We start from the raw sequence: 22,624 nt of genomic DNA, 5'->3' as shown, positions 1-22,624 counted from the left end.
GCGGTTCCGCCGCGTTCCGGCTGAAAAAAAGCCCTGACTCCCACAATCACTATCCAGCATATTGCCTTGGGAATTATGCAAGGCTGAGGATAGTAGAAAGGTGAATTAGATTAAATCTTTATAATGGATATTTGTTAGTAAAGTATATGTGTGAAAGAACCATAAAACCATCTGATAAAACATGCCTACAGATCTGACAATATTAAGGAATTATTAACGAGGGATTTGTAGACAAAATTGGTATTGTCTTGATACGTTTAAGTGCAACTTCCATTCTCAGGGCAGAGTGATGAGAAATGGATCAATTCATTATATACACAAAACTACATCTGGAAGACCATCATTAATAAGCCTGGAGATTCCAGATTTGACAAACAGAAAACTAGAAATACTCTTCACATATTCCAAAATTGTTGCATTTTCACCATATTTACATTTTTTGTACTATTTTAAAATAATTTTAATACAGGAACAGCTTACAATAAAGGCATCAACCTAACTAAAATTAGCTGTCACCACTTACAAGCAATGAGGTTTTTATGTGTAGCTGTTGGTAATTTTTCCAGTGTGATGCTTACTATTATCAAGATCAAGTGCAAAGGGTGAGCTTTCTCATTAAAAAAAATAGCCCAGTATTATAGTTTGAATTCATATTTATTGTAGGACAAAAACACTGGCCTTAATGGAGAGTTACATTTTAGTAAGCTAGTCCTGTTAACAAAGGTACAGCCTAGAAACATTTGTCAAATATAATTCAAAATGTTAGTGCAAATAAAATGTCAGTTAAGATACACAGGATTTTATGTACTAGTCTTCACATTAATTTTGGTTTTCTGAAACACCTCTATTTTCCCCTTGGGAGAAATATTTTTAATTATTTTCCTAAATTTACTTTATTTTAGATTCTCTTTCTTATCCAGAAAATAACTACCATTTATTCTTCCCTCCATCTGCATGTTCTCTCTCTCTCTGTATTTATAATGGTTTTTATTATTTAAGTTATGACTTAGAACAAGGATGTCAAACTGCCAGCCCATGGGCTGGATGCGTCATGCTGAAACCGCACCTACCCCATTACCGGCAACGAAAAAAAAGTTGCAATATGTCACAACACGTCATGTGACGTTGCGAGTTTGACACCCCTTACTTAGAGAATCTAGCATTTTAGTAATCTAGCATTTTCCTTATTCTCATACATACTTTTTAACATGAAACAGTATTATTTTTAAAAAAGAAAAGAAAAGGAATCTCTCCTCTAAAATCTTGACACAACTTGGCATTTAACTGGTTTACCATTTAGAGTATTCTCTACCTGTGCTGACTTTCAAAATGCATTGTAAACAAAAAGAATTGATACAGCAGGTGGTTAACACATTATGCTAGAATTGCACAGGCTCCTAATTAAATTCCAGTTGAACCAAGAAGTCTACTGGGTCACCTTGGGCCAATCACTCCCTTTGGGCCCATTCAACATCATAAGAAGCAGTTCTGGGGAATAAAATGTATATTGCCACAAAATCCTTGACCATGTTAGAGAAAATGTAGCTTAGTAATACAACAAAGGAACAAATACAAGAAATATGTTTGTTAACATATACATGCGCAGCAGTTTTGTACTTTTCATGAGGGTGGACAGGAACTCTAATCATACTTCAATTCCAATCTCTTCACCCTTAAAAACTGTGCTCCCGAGACTTCTGGTTTGCATCGTGGCGAGACGGAACGCAGGAAGGCAGGCTCTGCCTTCCACCCCCGATTTCGCACTGCTGGGGCCCTAAAAAGAGCCTAAAGTTGCCCTGAAGAGGCAATGAAGGATGCCTTGTTGATCATGGAGAGACAGTCGTCTTTCCATTTGATCCAAGGAAAGCCCTCCAAACTGGCAGGGGAAGGACCGGCTACATTCCTGTGGCCAGCCATTAGCTGCTGACAACCAAAGAAGAAAAAAAGCACCAATTAATACATCATAAACAACATGTTTGGAACTGGGTGAGAATATTGATCCTTTCTTTACTATTTTACAACTGAATTTCCTGGGAAAAGCTCCCAAGAAGCTAAAAACCTCCAAATGTAAACGGAAGCGGCGTTTTAATTTTATGGGGGATAGAAACATACAATACTGAAGTGGAAGTAACATAAAGCTACAGTTTTGATAAATTTGAGAACTGAGATAACTATTAAGATTTTCTCTTTAAAAAAAAACATTGAGGCAAAATATAAGAAATCAATTCTTTGTTTTAAGACTGGAAAATGGACTTTGAATGACATCTAGTTGTGGATTTGTGTATAGCACTATAATTTGCTTCCTGGCTGCTTGGTGATTCCTAGCTTGGGAGAATAGCTGGCAATAAAGGAAAATATTTTGGCATACTTATCACCCTGACCTTCTTGGTTTATAAATACCTACTGAGCTTGGACTTTTAACTTCAAGAGTGAGTGGAAGAGAAAGAAAAAGTTGACCTTGGACTATGCCTGGCTGGGAGAGACTTTTGAGCTGTTTACAGAGAGGTTGAACATTTTGAATGCTTCCAACATTGTGGATTACAACCTTGCCTGATTGACAATTTTTGGATACTTGAGACAAAGGTTCACTATAAAATATTGCTTTCGGGACTGAACCTAGACTTTGGAATCTATTGGATTATAAAGGATACGTATAAAGACCAGAAAATTAGAGGAAACGTTGATCTACTCTTACTGAGACTGGTGATACTAGAGGATCTCCAGGAATGATGCCTCAAGAAAAAACAAACACCTTTCAGAAGGAAATATATTCTATGCTACAACTAATTCACCAAACAATTGTTGAATATAAAGAGGACATAAAAAGAAATCATAATGAGAATAAAATCAATTTAGACAATATAAATGAGCAAATCTCCAAATTAAATCTACAACTAGAAAGATAATGACTACAAAGTATGAACAAATAAACCAGAAATCAGAAGATGAAACAGAGGAAATGGATTTAGAGATGGAAGAGATAAAAGAAGAGAAATATAAACGACTATATACAAACAAAATACTTAGCTATAATAATGAAAATACAAAAGACCTTTTACCCCTTAGGTCTGCAAAATATAACTAATGGCAAGGAAGAAGGTTTTAAGAAATGGAATATAGAGCTGTTAGGGGAAATGTCACAACTTGGGAGACAAGGAATGAAAAGAGAAACAGAGGGAGAAAGGAACTGAGAGTTGTTTAAGGAATATAAATGGGCAGAACTCCCCCCAAAAAACACCCTATCTAAATTGTCTTCCTCATGCCAAGCAATTTTCACAAAAATAGAAAGAAAATTCCTGGGCGATCTAATTGCCCTGGCTTGGAAAGCTACTTGGCAAAGAAAGAAAGTGAGAGTCAGATTTAAAAAACAGAAGATTTTACCTTTTAGAGGGGGCATTATATCTTTAAATACTTGTTTGAATAAGATTAAAAGAACGGATGACTCTTAGATATAATTAGACTGTTATAATGAAAGATATGATTTAGAACTAAGATAGCATTTTTTTCTTTTCTTTTTTTTTGATATGGGAAATATAAAGATAAGAGGATTGATATGAATAAAACTTTTAGCTATATAAATGTAATTAATATTAAGAAAATCATAACTGACAAAGATATTTCAAATACCAATGGGAAACCAAACTTTAACAAGAGCACGAAAAACAGGATATTGATTTATGAATTGATATTGTTATTTGTATGATATTAGTAAAATATGATGAAGATGCTTATATTTAATTCTGCATATATTAACATTACCCAAAATTATACTGTTAACAGTACCAAAAACTGTGCAATGAGGGGAAAATGGAAAAAATATGGAGGAGGAGGATCAGGGAAAAAATACTGGAGTGTGTAGTACTGAACAGATTTATATTGAAGAAGTTAATGTTAAGTATATGAACTCAGACAACATGTTATTTACTAAGCACTAAAGACTGTAATTCTTAAAAATTAATAAAACTTTTATATTAAAAAACCTGTGCTCCTGAGACATAAGGGATTTTATACAACAGAGAAAGGAAAAATAATCACCAAAGCTAGGAATGTTGGTGGCTGTTTTATACAAGCCAAAGTTTCTTGAAAAAGAAACCCGATTTGATAAGAACAGTTTAAATGGTACAGATAAGCATGAATAGAAGAAAAGACAATACTTTATTTTGTTTGGATGAGCACATTAATAACACTATAATGTTATCATTAATGTTATCTGGACAGATGTTGAATCAATCTATTATGTAGAATACTTGTATAAAGACAACTGTCTTACTCTCAAATATATGTGCATATAATTGCAGCCTAGAATTAATTCTTATGATTGCATTTTTAAAAAAAACATTATTAATAAAGGCTGTAATTAATCTAGGTCTAGGGTACCTTATCATGCAGAGATTCTTCCAAAGTCTTTCTGAAGTTTTCTGATTCTTCTATTAAAACATTCTAAGAGACAAAAATAAAAGCTAAAATAAGGTCTAGTGAAATAATTATTACCCAATCAAGGTTAACAAATAAATCAACCACATATCAATGACATTTAAATTATTTTTATCTCTAACATAAGACATATTGTTAAAATTCTTTCATTAATTCAATCCAAGACTGAATATAGATACTACCACTAGTACAATTACAAAATTGATATCAACATACGATTAATAATGTAAAATTAAGAGATTGTTTTCATTTGTGACCTGCAGGCATTGCCAGTTACATTCAATCAGAGCAGGTATGAGGGGACATTTGCAAAAGGGTGAGAATACTGAATAAAAAGCAGGAATCACTGAAGTTCCTGATTCCATTAGCATAGTAATTCTCAACTTTGGCAACTTAAAGATGTGTGGAATTCTAGAATTCCTCAGCCATCCATGTCTGGGGAATGCCATCCATTGCCCACTATCCACTAACACTAAAGAATATAGACAAATGATAGTTTCATATTCTACTAAGTACTGCACAAAGGATAAGCATATCTCAAATAAGTGTTTGTAGTGATGGCAAACTGCTATGACTGTACCATAAGGCTGGGACTCTACCAAAAGGTTTATGGAAGTGAAAGTAGTGACAATGAGAGACAGAAGAAATGGGCAAGGACTACTATCACCATGCTGTAAACTTTTTAAATTCTGGTGGTGGTCCCATGTACCATTATGGGAAGCTGATGGAGGAAGAAAGTCAACAGGAACTGCAGAAACACAACAAAAATAATTTCTTATTGAGGCCATGGATTGTGTCTCAGATTTTTTTAATGCCTTCATTCGACAGGATCAAATGAAGAAGGAAAATAACTATGAATATCTATACTTAAATGAAGCAAGAAGCATGCACATTATTTGCTTGTTTTTCTTTACCTTCTCTTCCAATGCTGCCATTCTCTCTTTCAAATGCAGTTGCAAACGTTCATTAGATTCTGTCAAAAGTCTGTCCACTGTATCAGACAATCTTTTGTTGTGCTCTTCATTCATTTTTTCTCTTTGTCTTGCCTTTCAATAAAGTTCAAAGGAAATAAAGCAAGCAGGCTCAACATTAATTAAAATCAAAATACTAGTCAAAGACTCACATTGATTTGTTTGATTTGAAGTCGTAATATTAATACTATGACAAAATGGCATGTAGAAAAACAAATTTATTTCAAAGAGAAAATAAAATTGAGCAGCTCCATAGAGAAACAAATAAATTTATTAGTTGAAACATTTAGTCATAGATTTGTATATAGATGTAAGGGTTTTTTTTTCTTACAATACAGATATGTACCCTTCATTTATTATTCATATTCAAAAGGACACTGTAATTTTAAATCAAATATTTGGAAGTGGCACAAAGTGCAGCAGAACTGAAGAAGCTTCTTAGATAAGAAGTGAAGCATTTTCAAAGAAAAAACAAAGGAAGTCCAGTTGCTTTTTGAAAAGCATCTTTAGGACTCACTTTTTCATGTTCATTCCTCATGAAAATACAGTAAAATTTTAGGTCACAGTGACTAATACCAGTTTATTAAGCTATTATTAGTTCTGTGTATTTATATACTTTAAGCTATTCCATTTAAACTGTTTTTATGTTTTTAATAATTATTGTTTTTATATATTAACTGTTTTATAGTTTTCTTGTATGCTCCCCAGAGACACTTTTGCATGAGATGGGTGGCATACTATATAAATTTGATGAATAAATAAATGAATCTACAATTTGGGGCTAGTGCATTTGGCTGGCTATCATAAGAATTACTCCTGTGATCACAGCAATTGTGATAATTTAAATAGGGGCAACTTGAAGCATCTTCTATCCCAATGCTGGCAAACCTATGGCACATGTGCCAGAGGGGGCACTCAGAGGGCACACGCACCATCATCCCAGTGCAGAGTTTGCCAGAGTAGCGAGCAAGTGAGTGAGCAACGGAATGGGACCATAAGCTCCTACCCTTGGCCACGCCTCCTTCTCCTTGAGCCTCCTGCCTCTGTCCATTTGCCTCCAGCATTCCTCCTTGGCTGGCCCATCCCCGCCCATTCTCCCTGGCCAATGGGTCCCATGCCCTCCACCTCACGCCCTTCGGCCCGGCCCATTCACCAAAGCTGCCTTTGTCCTGGGCTTTTGGCTGCAGTTTGCCACCAGCCAATTGGATGGATGGCAGACAGCAGCCATGGTGCTGCAGGAGCAGCATGCAATTACCAACAGGTGATTGCAGGGGCTTTGGGGGTATGTATGGCTTCTGCTGTTGAAGTGAGGGCACAGGAAGCGTGTCGGGGCGCTAGTTGGTTATCCCCCAAAGATTCTCTAACTTTAAAACAGCTCTTGGGTGGCAACAGTAGCTCAGCACGAGGGGCTCAGGAGGTGCCGGCAATGCTAACTCCCAAGAATGAGGGGCTCAGAGGCAGCTACAAGCAGGAGAGGCAGGGAGGGGGGGGACAAAGAAAGGAAATCAAACCTGATTGACAGGGAGCATAGTAACCCTGCCCCTACTCCGCAGAGGGCAAATCCCTATCATCCCGGCCTGGCAGGGGTCTTCCTGTCCCACCGTTGCAGACAAAGGGAAGCTCCAGTGAGGAGGAGGAGGTGGAAGAAGAGGGTTTAAGCAAGCTTAGCAATAGGAGTCGGGATCCCCCCCAAAACAAACGTGCTTTGTGGGTAACCTCGCAGCATGACAGAAGAGACCAAAATCTGCTGCAACCACCCAGCAGACGAGGGGGAATAAAAACCAAACAGCTCCCCCCTTGCCTTTTGTCATTGAGACAAAAACAGAAAACTTCTGCTGATACTCAGAGTGGAGCTCTATAGTTTTATTATGATTTTAAACTGGACTATAATATATTATTCCATCAGTATCCTGATATTGTACTGCATCAAGCTGTAAGTTCATGAAAAATAACAACAATGGCTGCTATTATAATTTTACAGATTTATGTGACATGGGATAAATAGTTGAACTCAAACTATAAGACATGGCTATTCCAGCTAGCGGGACTGGCCTAAGGGATATTTTAATTTGATTTTAATTTGATTTTATTTGGTTATTAACATAATTTTAAAAAGAAACGGCAAAAAATCAATATTTCATTTTAATTGTATTTTAAACTTAGTATTTTGTATGGTTTGTCTGTTTTTTAACTTGCTGTAAGCCGCCCTGAGTCCACTAGGAGAAGGGCGGGGTATAAATTGAATAAAACCTAAACCTAAACCATAATATAAGTATGTATACCCTTTGAAGTTCTTGATTCTTCTCTTCCAACTGAGCCTCTAGGTGCCGCATGCGTTCTTCAATATTGCCATGTCTTTCTTCTGCCTATAAAAATAATATATGTTGGTGTGAAACATTAAATAGCTTTTTAAATCAAAATGGTCATTTTCAAAAAAGGAAATATAAAGCAAGCTACTACTAACTGCAAAACTTAATTTTATTCAAACAGGCAGCTGAACAGCATCGCTTGAAATGTGTCAGCTACAAAGGCCTGTTACATCCAAGCATCCAGCAAAACATTGGAGTTATTTATGAGCAATGAAATCAGCCAAATGTAACATGCAGACTGTGCATGGTTTGAACACAAACCTGCCATCATAAAATTGTAAGCTCTTTAAGCATTGAACTGCAGAATGGTTGATTATCAATAAAATAAATACAGAAATTAAAAGAGTTCTTAAAAATATAAAAACAAAATCAGATGAGATTCTATTTAGCAATAGAAAGTAAAGTCCTGTAGGACTACCTTCCTACGTATGGAGATCATTTCTTGTAGTTTAGCTTCCATAACATATTGATAATCATCAGATGAGGTAGAAGAGGTTGGATCAGACTAACATCAAGGAAAAGGAGAGGGACAAAATTGAAAAATCAGAACTAAAGACACCACACTGAACAGAATACTGCACAGAATGCTTAAAAGAAAAGTGTGATTGCAAATTTAATATTTTAACTGACAAAATTTTATGTAGAATAAACCACACTTACAATAGGGTGATATGAGGCAGTTGATGCAGATGGAGTGAAAACAATGGAATGCTAAAAAAGCCAACAACCTAAGTATGGAAATTCCAAGTTAGTGATGGCTGGCTGATGAGAATTATTCTTCCTCCACAGAGAGGTATTCAAAGTAACTATGAGAAATACCAAGTCTGATTGGAATTTGGGTAAACTCATAATTAGTGCATGAAAAGTCAGTGCCAGAATGTGTTTTTGAAGATTATCCTACAATCATAATGAAAACAGGGTATACAGTGTTACAGGTTGTATTAAATAAATGGATTAAACATTTTTAGAATAATGTCACGTAGATTCCCTTTAAGGTACAAAAGCAAATAAATGATACTGAATTTCTAGGTAAAGGAACAAAGTCCTCTCACAATGAAAAGTACTAAATAGGAGTGAATATAAAGCAAATATCTAATTGCTTTACCAAAGGCATAGACCATGACTGAATACGCTATAGCATTTTGTTGGGCACTAAACTACAATCTGGGGAAATATATTATCGTGAACTCTATGCTGACTATAAACATTTAGTAAAACTCTAAAATGTATTGTGGGTTTTGTCTTTACCTTACCAAGCAATGAGATTTTAAGTGAATCTTATAAAATATATCTCACATTAAATTCAATCAGATTTATTTCTAAGTAAGTGAACACATGATTGTGGCCTAAATTTATAATATTAGATTGGTACTTTTGAGTCAGTCCTTTTCACTTCTGTAAAAACATGTACATTGTTTGAAAACAATTTGTGATTATCCACCTAAATACAGCTGAGTATGAGGGCCAGTGCTGTTTTTACTATCCATGCCAAGTCCTAAAATCAGAAAATTGTATTGAGCTTCTGGAAGATATCAGAGATGACTAGTGAGAAGCATTTGAACTTGATGGCACAAAATTAAGAGAAGACATTAATGATTATTTCAGGGTACTGATTATGAAATAATGCAAAACATCTTGAAGAGTCATTGCAAAGCATAAAACTGATCTATTGCTTCAATTATGCTTCAAAAATGGTTATTTTATTTAAAGGGAAACATTTTTATTACCAAAAATTCCATGAACATCAGGAAGATGTTCTCATAGCCTTCACTGATAGTTCCTTCTGTTGACTACAAAAAGGATCAAATTGATAAAATTACCACACAGAGGCCTTATCTGAAACAAAGCTAAACTCTTAACTTTTTCTGAAACCATCAAGAAAATATTATTGCCAGAGGATACATCTCAGAAGTCAAACTTTCTAAATATTTAATCTTAGAATAAAGCTGCATGATCTAGGTAAGTGACTCCACTGTCCTGTCAGAAAAAAGATTTCACAAGTTTTTACTTTCTTCCAATACTCTGGAGGAGGTAATCAGAATACCTAAAAAAAAACCCACAGCAGTTCCCAAAGAAAATAAGTATTACTCACTTTCAGATCCACAAAAAACTATTATAAGATATAAATACAAAAAGACTCCAGCTGAATCATGCCAAAAAACATTCTAGTCTATCACACAGTAGCCCACTGAAATATGTGAGAAGTCCACAAGACACATTAACCCCTTTTCCTGTTACCTCTCAACAAAGCATGTTCCTCCATGATTCAGGAGAAAATAAATATCAATATTATTTGGCATGGATAGTTTAAACTTCCATGACACATTCAGAACTTTTTGATAGCTACTGGCCCTTAACTGGCTGCCATTACTACATCTCCTGATAGCAAATTCCTCAATATTATGTGCTGTGTGAAAAAATACTTTGTTCTATCAGACCACAATTCTTCCTGCATTTTATTTCAATGGATAAACTAAAATTCTATTATTATGAAATGGTAAAAAACTTTTCTGTATACAGATTAACTATGCATGAAAGCCTTATACACGTCTGTCTTCCATTACTCTCAGCAGTTATTTTCCTTATAAGTCAACAATATACCCCAGAATCATATGGTCTGATATTGATCAATTCAGTCTACTCCACAATAATGGATTTGCAAGGAGTTAAGGCATGAATGGGAGTAGAAGGCATTTGGAAAATAAACTATTCCCGTTCTCATCCTTAAAACCCTTTCTCAATGACATAAACTTATCACTCTTGACTTTTACCCTTCTCCCCTCCAAATTTCAGTGACATGGTCTGATTATAAGTTAAGATTTGTCACCCTTGTTTTAATTTATGATTATTACATTTTTTGCCCAGACCAGACAACATAGACTTTGTCCTTATCAAATAATCTCATAAAGATAACCTATCAATTATGGCTATAGGTTTTGGTCAAAAACCTTTACTGCATATGCAGAAAAGTAGCTTCCAAACCATAGTATCAATCGGGGGGGTTTTTTAGTCATATATAAGTCATGTCATTCTCAGTTCTTTGAAATTAAAAATTGATGAAGCATTAAATCTATACATTACTAAAACTTTTATGTCTGTAACCATTAACTAGACGAAATGGTGCATCATGGGACAAAACTGTTTGGACTACTGTGTAGGACATCAAACCAAACGTATAATCTACACTGTCCTGTTACTAAATCATAGTTAAGACTATCCACCTTTGGGCTTAATGAGAGCTAAAATTTGCCCATTGGCTTCAGCTCTCTTAACAATCCATAATAATTCAGTCAGTCTGGAAAAAAGCTTAATCAGACAAATTGGCGTCACATGACATTTCATCAGAGCTCTTATTATTAATACTATATACTTTAAAGAGACATTAAAAGAAGATAAGGACAAAGTGATATAATCTAATTTTCAATGATCCTCAAAATTGGATATTAGTATGAAGCCTGTAAACTGTCTTCCTATTTTAGTGATTGAATTTGGATGAATTAGATGGAGTAGGCTGATGCTTCTTATCCTCAACTTTTGTCTCCTTTCCCACAGAACCTTTATTTATTGATTTCTATTCTGCCTTTATTATTTTCAAAAATACTCAAGGTAACGAACATATTTAACATACCTTCCTCCTATTGGATATCTGGGCAAACTGCCAACTAAGTGCTATATTATGGAAGATTAAAGGCCATGCCTGAGCTGGATTTGTAAGAACTATTGCCTACCACTCCTCATATTTCAAAGAAGATCCCTGCTGTGTTTTTTCTTGGTGTTTCAGATACTTTGCTTGTAGAAGGGTCAAATACTAAATATACCTTTTGAACCAACTTTAGCTATATCACCTATAATGTAATTATCTAATTTAGGACCCTCTAACCTAAACACCTTTTAGTTGATATAGAGAGCTGAAATCTCTATATCAAGAAAGAATACAGACTGAGTTGGCTGGTTTAAATAGAAGCTTTCCCCTACCCTCCTTAAAGTCATTTAACCTACACACAAATCTAATTTACACAACAAAATTTAAATGAAATATATAAGCCATAAATATTTATTGAACAACAGAACTGAAAGGTTTGGGAACAGCTAATATGTTTATAGTGTAACAAAAATAGCTTATAAGTAATATCACCGCAAATATTAATATTACCCTTCCTCACCAACATAGAGACAGTAGAGAAGATAGATAAGGCTGAACCAGTTTGGCAGGCTATATATTGAAAAATATACAAAAACATTCATTCATCTACTCTCTCTGTAGAAAATGTAGAAACATTCATGTGCATTGATGTTTCCTTTTCAAGACATCACTTTGCAGATTAAATGATTTTTGTATATATTACCAGAAACCCTAACAGAGCAGGAAAATATTATCTCATTAAACGGTTGCATGAGGAACTGAAAAGTATTTGGACAGATAGCCAAGAAGGAATAATCCATTAATATTTTGAAATGAAAGCAAAATCATTTTTGTACCATTTGAAGTTGTTCTGAGTTTTTAATATAACATTTTCATTGAAAAGGGCTTTCTTTCTACTGAATATCATTCATATATGTTTTACAGACTTATCAAAATCAAATATGCCATTTCTCTGCATCTTTATTGAGGAGGTGAGTGTTGCAGAAGAGAAACTGGGCATTGTTGCACAATAAGATATGCAGAGGAAACTCCACAGTACAAAGCAAAACACTATGGTTTGAAAGCTAATAAAGAGGAACTGCAAAGGATTTACAAGTGTAGTGTGCCTTTACTTTTTATAAGTTGTTCTTCTATAACAACTAAGCTTGGCAACCTGCACATTTTACCATGGAGCCAATATGCAAATTCCAGAGATGTGGACTGCATATTACTGGAATAGTTTATCAAGCACTTGTCCTATCCAAGCTCTTAATGCTCTCATGCAACACAGAATCCTTCATGTGTGGCCAAGGAAAAAAAAAACCTGAATCTTGAAATTTATTTTAATGAAAGTGATCTCTGTGTTTTGCTGAATCAATGTGATGTAAAAAAGAAAATTCGATGACAAATAAATTTCATGATGTTTAGCTGAACTGGGTTAATCATAATTCTTTTATAATACAATGTATTATAAAATAAACTCCTCTGGTATATTGGCAGAAATATATGAAGCCATAAAAGAAACACAAAGCAATACCTCTGCCATTAAATTAAACTAAAGCAAGTAACTTTGTCTAATTAATATTTATTTACGGTGCCATTAAGTAGAATCATCTTGTCCACTCCAAAAGTCTTTTATTGCTGCTGACGGTGCTGAAGGGAGGAGAAATGGATGAAAAATCAATTTTAAAAGAAATCAATTTTCAGATACTAACCTATTCTTAAACTTACATTACCTTAGTCAGTGCTGCAATTCTCTGGGCCAATTCTGCCTCCACTTCTGGTAAAGTCTCAGCTTTTCTCATTGTTTGTTGTAGCTTTTGCTCAGCTAGCTCAAGACGTTCTTGCAGCTGCCTGTTTTTTTCCTCCATCTAAAATCCAGAAATTGTAAGATTAAAGATTAGATTAGGAACTGGGCAATGGAGGGAAGGATAAGAAAAAAAATACACATTCATAGAAACAACTGGAGATTAAAATTTCCCAAACCAATATGGTTCATTGTATAATTAAATTTCTAATAGGTTAAGTAAATCTCCTGTTTCTGCAAATACTATATCATACATTGGTGGCAACTGCTGATCCTTTCCCATCATATGCCCCAATGAAACGGAAAAAAACTGTTTTCTGTGTTATTTATTTCCAATTAATATATCATTCAAATATTAAAAATTAATAAAAAAGAGGGATGTCTTGGTGGGAAAATTTAGTAAGTTAACCCAGCTTTCATTGCCATTTTATATATTCCACCTATATCAACCAAATATTACACTTTTCTATGAAGTATGCTAGTAGTATGATAAGAAAATGGAAGAAATTATAAATGGCATCTATAGATCTACTGTACAAGGAAATTCCAAATTAGCATAATAAAAATCTCACACTGAATTTTAATATATTATACAACTCATGTACTGCTCTCTCTCTCTCTCTCTCTCTCTCTCTCTCTCTCTCTCCACATATACACACACCACAATTTCCTACATTATCTTTGTTTTGGAAATTTTAATTTCTGTCTTGTATGGGCTTCAATTCTATATCTCAGCTAGTATTCTTTGCCAGCTGCTTAAGAACAAATATTTCCTTGTTCCTAAATTGTAAGTAGTAAAGTAAGATAAATAATTATATATAAGTAAACCGAATTAACATTCACATGATTGAATGTCATTTGCAGATTATACAGTTCATAAGGTGTACCAGGGAATCCAATTAATAGCTTAGTTTACCTCTTTCATATACCAAGAGGAGAATATCTTGCCATGTTTTTTCTTTCTTTTTGTGCCAAAATTAGAGCACAGTCCCTCTGCCATAACTTTTACAAAGCAGTCTCATTGAAAAGGTGAACATTTTTTGTGTTCAATTGTGTTTACTATAATTTAACTCTTAGTTAAATCAAAACTGGATCATTTTGTAACTTACTATTAAGCTATGTTTATTAGCATAAAATAACAATGTAGAATACTGTCAGTCCTTACAACTACCTGTACAGTTAATGTGTGCCCAGTTAATGTATCTGCCACCCCTTTCATTTGATTTGCCTCTGTCTTAGCTTAGAATATTCTTAAATGTTTGCTATCTTAACTTGGCAGATACCTGGTCTTACAACCCAACAAGTTCCAAAATAATATCTTCTCATGATGGCATTTTTTTTTTAAAAAGGTCTAATCCTACACATGATTTGTGTTAGCCTCTCACCTTGATTATATGAAAATCCAAATTCATTCCTACTTCAATCTGTAGAAATCAATGAATGTAAACATGCCTGTTGTAATTTAAAACAAATGTAATGCATAAATAGGGGAGGAGGAGGCTTATCTGAATAGTTTCTCCTACAATTCATTGAGCTGTAGCCGCAATTCCAATACAGAACCTGACGTAGGATGGCTTCTTTGTTTGCCAGTTCATTTTCCAATTTGTCATTCATGTCATGTATGGAAGTAGATTCCCTCTGTGCACTTAGGTAACGTTTCTCCAGGGTAGTTATTCTTTCTTCCATATCTTCTTTCTGGGCCATAGCCTTGAAAGAATTAAGCAGCACATCAAAATACAACGTTGGAATGGCTAGCAATAGGTGTCCTATTCAACAGTGTGGGAAAAGTTTGCAATGAAATTTACTCACCTAGAAATAGACAAACTGAAAAACAGTTTCAGCATTAAACCTAATGGAGAAATTATTTAAGTGTGGATTCTAAAAAAACCCATAACTGCTAGAATTCCAAGATCCTGATGCAGATCAAAATATTGGATATTGCAGACAAACAATATCCGATATTGCTTGTCTATCTAGTACTGCATCCATTCATTATAAACAGACTTTATTTACAAAAATGTTGTTAAATGATTAGTTCTGTCTTATATATTTCTGTCTTATATATTTCTGTCTTATATATTTCTTACATATATTGTGACCAAAAAATAATAAACATGTACAGATACATCCTTCTAATATAACAAAGTTAAAGGGGGAGAAAAGAAATACAACTGATATTTTTGACAGACAGATAGACATAAACTTTATTTGGTCATTGACCAATAAAAATATGTTCAGTAAAACAAACAAAACAAGGTTAACACCCAACAGTGACTACTGGCAACCATTGTAGGTGAAGCTGTTACACAACGTAACAAAATTAGAATAATAAAATATGATTAGACCAATTTTATTTGGTAATTGACCAATAAATACAGAAAGATAGATTTAGGTGGACACAGGAACGTCCATCATTCCAGCATTTACAACTGATAGTGCACCATTAACATCTACCATCGATAGACAACCACTTCTATTGCAGATCTCTGATGTGAGATGCACTTTCCAGAATGTTAATATCCGGAAGGCAGCTGGGGCTGATGGAATTCTGGGACGAGTTGTCAGGGACTGCGCTGCAGAGTTGGCTGAAGTGTTCACGGATATTTTCAATCTATCCCTGTCGCAGTGCTCTATCCCTACCTGTTTGAAGACATCTATTATAGTGCCAGTTCCTAAGCAGACAGTAGTGGTATCTCTTAATGATTATAGACCAGTAGCTTTAACATCTGTTGTCATGAAATGTTTTGAGAGGCTGGTGTTGAACTATATTAAGGCTAGTCTTCCATCTATTTTGGACCCATACCAATTTGCATATAGGGGTAATAGATCAACTGATGATGCTATGTCTCTTGTTGTCCATATTGTATTGAATCATTTGGAACAACAGGGGACATATGCAAGGCTGTTATTTGTGGATTATAGCTCTGCCTTCAACACCATTCTACCCAATAGGTTATTTTCTAAAATGTCCAATTTGGGTATAAACCAGAGGATTTGCTTGTGGATAAAGGATTTTCTGACAGGTAGGCCTCAGTCAGTAAGGATGGGATCTCACCATTCCTCTACTCTGATATTAAGCACAGGAGCCCCCCAGGGTTGTATGCTAAGCCCTTTCCTTTATTCCTTGTATAGCATGACTGCACCCCACTGTATAACACCAACGCAATTATTAAATTTGCGGACGATACAACAGTGGTGGGGCTCATTAACGAGAACAATGAGTCTGCTTACAGGAAGGAGGTACAAGGGCTGACATTGTGGTGTAATGAAAATAATCTTACACTTAACACCACAAAAACTAAAGAACTTATAATTGACTTTAGGAGGAAGAGAGATGTACATCTACCATTGTACATAAATGGTGAGGTGGAAAGGGTTGGTAGTTTTAAATTTCTGGGCACTTATATTTCGGAGGACCTCTCATGGACTATGAATGCTAATATGCTTGTGAAGAAGGCACAGAGGAGGCTGTACTTCCTGAGAATGCTCAGGAAGATAAATTTATCTCAGCATCTACTCCTGTCCTATTATCACAGCACCATTGAGAGTGTCCTGACATACGGCATTCTTGCATGGTATGGGAGTAGCTCTATAGCGGATAAAAAAGCTCTACAGCGGATTATTAAAACTGCCCAGAATATTATTGGACTCCAGCTACCAGCTCTGGATAACATCTTTGAATCTCGTTGTTGGAGGAAGTTGCATAACATTCTCAGAGACTCTTCCCATCCTGCTTACAATCTTTTTGGACTGTTGCCTTCTGGCAGAAGATACAGAATAATTAAAACTCGGACCACACATTTTCTGAATAGTTTTTATCCCAGAGCTGTAATTGCACTTAACAACGAACTAAAGGGCCACCATCAGTGAACTGTTGGACAGTATTACTTGGTCTGTTGTGTGGATATTGGGGTTTTTTGGGGTGGGGATTGTGGTGGGGGGAGTGTGTTGGGGATTATGTGTGTTGGACTTGGTTTTTGGGTGTCAAGTAAATTTCATTGTATATGTATACTATGTACGCACATACAATGACAATAAAGTATTTCTTCTTCTTCTTCTTCTTATCCTGGTTATGTAACAGATAAGGCAAATAAAAATAGGGTGTCCTGGAAATTTAGATAAGAAAGGGCTAAATGGCTGGTGGTGAATGTGCCTGTAAAACTGGGTTTACAAAAGAACATGGACTTTGGCAAGGATAATTTAGGGTTTTTTATCCTATTTTCCATAGTTCAAAACCAAGATTTGGATATGAGGACAATTCTTATTATCTTATGATAATAAGGCTGCTTCCTGACAATGTAGACATATTTTAAAATGCAAAGTATCTCTTCAAATCATCTATTCAATTTACTTTTCTGGATAATTTGTATTTTTATAAACATGTTTTATAAATATTTTATCATTATATTTTATAAACATTTGGAATGTTTTCTGCTTTTTCTCCAACATTCTATCCTATTGTAATTCTCCACGGTGTGAAAATCATGAAAATTAAACATATTTTAAATGCAATTAAATTAAATTATTTTAAATAGCAAAAGAAAGAGCATTATGGTGATGTAAATTAGCAAAATTAGGACAAAATAAAGTTCTGCTCAACATGTCATCATTTTGGAATGAGCAATTAGCAGGAGAATTTAGGAACTTTCATTTAGTTTTGTCAACAGATGTCACAGAAACAATATATTAAAAACAATGTTATAGTGGTTAGTACTAATTTGATGATTAACCTACCCTTCTTGACTAGTCCTGCACTGCAAATTATGTTTCTACAGTGTATCACAAGTTGATCAGTTTTGGGTCAAACCAACAGATCTTCTCTGTCTCTCTGAGATGTTTCATAGAGCAAGCTCTTTATTTACCTTGGTAAGTCATAGCGAAATAGTGCTTAAACTGCTACACATGGATGCAAAAATACAAGTGCTATCAGAATATTCATCTACTATTAAACATCTTAAACTGAATGCTAAATGTTAAAGGCAAATTTATTTTTCCCCAATTGGCTGTGGAAGAACTCCATTTCCCTAAATAAAATTATTCTCAAACCTGAATAGATGACAGGATGAACATCCAAAAGAGATTTACCTCTCTAATATCTCTCTGATATTTGCTGTTCAGTTCTTCAGTTTTAATGAGGTCCTTCCTAGCAGTTTCTGCATCTTGCTCCACCTCTCCAACTCTGGAAGACAGTGCAGCCAAGCGATCCTTCATCTGTGCCATTTCATAATTTTGCTTTTCAAGAAGTTCTTGCAGTTCTACCAACTGAGCAGTCTCATCATTTGAGTCTATAGAGCCATTTGACAGACGCTGTTCAAAAAAATCCACAAACATATCAAATGTTGATAGCAATATACTTAAGAACCAGAACAAGAAGGATTAGAACTACATAGATATGTAGATTATATTTTCTTACTAATCCTGCATTGGTTATGGTCTCTGAAATATACTTACAAAAGACTAAGTACCTATGTAGAAGTACTCTTAGAACATTAAACTATATTTAATGTGCAAAATCAGCAACTCATTTGGAAGAATTTAGAATTTTTTTCAAAATTGCTTTTGTAGAAGTTTATATTCTTTTCGTATCTTGCACAAATTGAATATATAAATGTTTTCTGATCATTTAATCCGCTAGATAAAGCTGGATTTATTACAATGGTTGTATGTGTATGCTGTGTTTTCCTTTTTCATTTGATTTATTCTTAAAATATTTTGTAATGTATATATGTGGTAAGCTGAACTATTATTTTTTAAAAATGTTTACCTTGAAAAAAATGATAAAGCAGACTATGCCAAATAAACATTATTACTATAATCAATTTTTAGTGTGAAATTCATTTGCTCGAACATGGGAGCATTGGAACTGCAAAATAACACATTTTTAATATTAATACAATAAGAATATTATTGTGAAATACTTATAGGTGATACTAAAATATCACCTTTAATTTTAAAGCCTTGGAATTAATTCCTAGTTTATATAACATTCAGCTTATTTTCATAAGTAATTGCTTGAATAAGTAATTTTGCTTTCTTTATAAAATAGATTGCTTCAAAGATTTAAAATATTTCTACTCTTTTGAGCTTTAATAGGAGATTAAATATATTTAGAAAGTATAGCAATAGCTTAATGGGAAAGGATTCCAACCTTCAGAAGAGATAATAGGTACCACTGTGATTTCTATATAAATATTTACCTGATGTTAAGATTATCATACTTTGTGCTAGTGGGATCTCATTTTGGTCAACTGCAGTATGTGCTTATTGACTCATACAGTTACTTTTTTGGCTCAAAAATAGCAATTAATCCTTATATTTATAAATGACTAACATTAACAGTTTTATTCAAATCATAAAAGCTACCTATACAATTTGCCTCCTGCTGATTTCAACAGAGTCAATGAATCACACTTGAACTTCCTGACATACAAAAAACTCATAGAATCTCACCAATGTGTTCTGGGAAACATATATTCTCTAGAGAGTGTGACATTATTAGCATATGCGTAACTGTGTTTTGTATGAGTCAGAAATGCGCATGTGTCTTATGATTTGAAGTCTATGTTCTGCTTGAACAAGAAACTCCAACACTGGAAGTTTTTAAGAAGACACTGGACAACCATTTGTCTGAAATGGTATAGGCAGTGGTGGGATTCAAATATGCGAACAACCGGTTCTCTGTGTGGATGCCACTTCCGGAAGTCTGTTCTGAGCCTGAGCAACAAAAAAATTAGCTACCGGTTCTGCCAAAGTGGTGCGAACTGGCTGAATCCCACCACTGGGTATAGGGTTTCCTGCTTGAGCAGGGGGTTGGATTAGAAGACCTCAAAGTCCCTTCCAACTTTTATTCTGTTATCTGTTCTAATTCTTGCTTGTGCATTGAAATCATCATGTTTCTGCTGCAAGGACAACAGATCATTCTCTGAAGGCATATTTCAAGCATGAACAATATTTGGAAAGATGTGCTTAGCTAATTAATCATTTAAAAGATTATAATATGATTAACTGCTATTAGCTTTATTAAACTAAAAAATCTGCCTAGTATTTTCTTGCTCTAATATATTGGCATTCACAAAAACATAATTATGCAGTTTATCAGGTATTGTGAATAGCCATATAAAACAATACAGTACCTCATCAAGATGCTAACAATTGTCAGCATATCATTTAACATTCTATACTAAATTTTCTACAAACATATTTACGGAGATATGGCAGGTTTTGTGTTTGAAAGATTCTCTAGCTATAGCAACAAATGCTGAACTAAACCTTTATAGAATCTTGATTAACTAAGACATGCCCTGTTAAGTGAAACTACATCCATTTACTGATGAAACTCTTAATTTATTCCTAGTATATGTGTTTAGTGGTGGATCTCTAGTTTATTCTTCGTTACTATCTTTGTGTTAAACATTCAGTTTGTAGAACTGATTGTGGAGGGGAACTAATGGTGCTGAATATAGGTGATCCTCATAATCATAATGGAGCTTGTGCATCACGGTTGCAAGTCATGACATTTGTAAAATGTATCACCAATATGATCAATCCAATTTTACATCCTGTTTTGCAGCAGTCTTTAAGTGAATGTTGTGGCTGTTAAGTGAACCAATGCTTCCCTATAAACCGGTTTTGCTGAAAACTGGAAATAAGTGCCAGTTTTTAGCAAAACTATTAAAATGCAGTCATGTGATTGTGGGATGCTGCAAATGGTCATAAATGCAGGCTGCTTTTGTGCCCAACATGCAGTCATAGGACATGGGTGGGGGAAAGTGGCCACTGGATCTTTGGAACTGGATTGTGTGCCATAAATTTGAACAGTCTTTACATCACCACTCGTAAATCGAGAACTGTCTGTATTGCTGAACTACAGTTCCTACTAGAGCCACTTAAGCAGTCTCATCTAAGTATGCAACAAAATGAAGCAGAAAAATGACTGAAGCAATCCAGTCTTCAGATCCTGACTGGAATCTCTGTTTATTGAAAATGACAAATGAAAAAGCAGGATTCTAGTTAGCATTCTCCTTTTTTTGGCTGTTGTCTCTTTTAAAAAAATATTTTATGTAAGGAAACTTTTTTTTAAAAAAATGCTATCCTCTGGTTATCAAATCACATTATGTACCCTGCAGGGATCTATGGAATGCTTCACATTTTATTACAAGTAGAATTTTAGAAATAACATCCTTGTAGCAAAAATAAAAATAGAATTCTAACCTAAAACCATAACAGCGTCAGACACCCAATAGTTTTATGGTTTGCTAGCATTGTAAGGATTGTGCAGTTAACTGCAAAAAGCCTGACATCCTTACACAAATGAGAAAAATAAGACATTTTGAATGTTGCCTTTCAATATAAAATGAGACATGTTAATAAAGGCTTCAAATATTGCACTTGATATACATTATATATATTCAAGTCAAACAAAATCCAATAACTTTATTTCATGATCAAATCATAAATATATATTTTCAAGATGGTATAAATTAGTATAATAACCTAACCTAAAAATTACAAAGCAAGTTTATCTCAGAATTAAGGAGTCTGCTTTGTTCCAATTAAGAGACAGCAATACATTTTTATTCTCTAATCTTACAGGTCATGACACAAAATTTGACCACCTTTTAATTTATGTTCAGATCTGAACTGGCAAGCCAAAAAATAGATATATCATAGATACAATGGAAGGACCATAAAATCAGAACAATGAGAAGCGCTGAATGTACAATTTAGGACATAATTTTCTACTGATTCAACCTCTTCAGAGTTTCAAGGGCAAATTCTCATTATATAGAACTTTCCAAGTAAAACCACTGTGTATATGGCATTGTACTTGGCCAATATGCTAGTTCTTCTGCAACTGAGAATTATTATACTGACTAATCAACTGCTTTCAAGGAACAATTAATTCTATCTAGATTGAAGTGATTTAGAACAACAGTAGTGACAAATCCATTTGGCAATTCATCTCTGTTGTTTGCTCCAACACATTCTAACTGTAGGGCCACAAGTATCTCTAGAAAAAACACATGTAAAGCCTAGTCTCCAAAAGGAAATTAATAAATTGAAATCAGTATAAACAAATCAAACCTAAGGATATTAAATTTCATTTTAATTTAACATTCTAATCCAAATCGTTCCCTTTGTCTTGAAAAGTTCAGTCTTGATTCCAAACTGATGTTGGAGATACAGTTAGCAACTGGAAAAATTTCCTTGAAGCATTTTAATTGGTTTATTTATTTATTTATTTATTTATTATTTTAATTTGTATACCGCCCTTCTCCCATAGGACTCAGGGCGGTTCACAGCATATTAAAAACAAATAATAAACACAAAATACAAAAAATTACAAAATACAAAAATACAGAAAATAAACCCCGATAAAAGCCGAATTAAAACCAAATATTACAAGCTGTGTTTCCAATTA

General features: G+C 34.3%; 1 protein-coding gene across 1 annotated transcript in view; it reads right to left on the bottom strand.

Annotated features, from left to right (window-relative positions):
- PPFIA2 (PTPRF interacting protein alpha 2) overlaps positions 1–22,624 on the bottom strand; it is a 157,088-nt gene that overhangs the window by 51,370 nt on the left and 83,094 nt on the right. The window contains exons 6-12 of the mRNA XM_029283365.1: positions 18,289–18,510; positions 14,764–14,910; positions 13,133–13,267; positions 7,688–7,771; positions 5,349–5,480; positions 4,372–4,440; positions 377–444 (exon numbers count right to left, since the gene is read on the bottom strand). Of these exons, the coding sequence (XP_029139198.1) occupies positions 377–444; positions 4,372–4,440; positions 5,349–5,480; positions 7,688–7,771; positions 13,133–13,267; positions 14,764–14,910; positions 18,289–18,510 (857 nt within the window). The remainder of the gene's footprint in view (positions 1–376; positions 445–4,371; positions 4,441–5,348; positions 5,481–7,687; positions 7,772–13,132; positions 13,268–14,763; positions 14,911–18,288; positions 18,511–22,624) is intronic.

The sequence above is a fragment of the Protobothrops mucrosquamatus genome, unplaced genomic scaffold (assembly GCF_001527695.2).
Source record: "Protobothrops mucrosquamatus isolate PMUCROS unplaced genomic scaffold, P.Mucros_1.0 scaffold63, whole genome shotgun sequence".
Classification (NCBI taxonomy): Eukaryota; Metazoa; Chordata; class Lepidosauria; order Squamata; family Viperidae; genus Protobothrops; species Protobothrops mucrosquamatus.
This window is presented reverse-complemented; position numbering and strand designations above follow the sequence as displayed.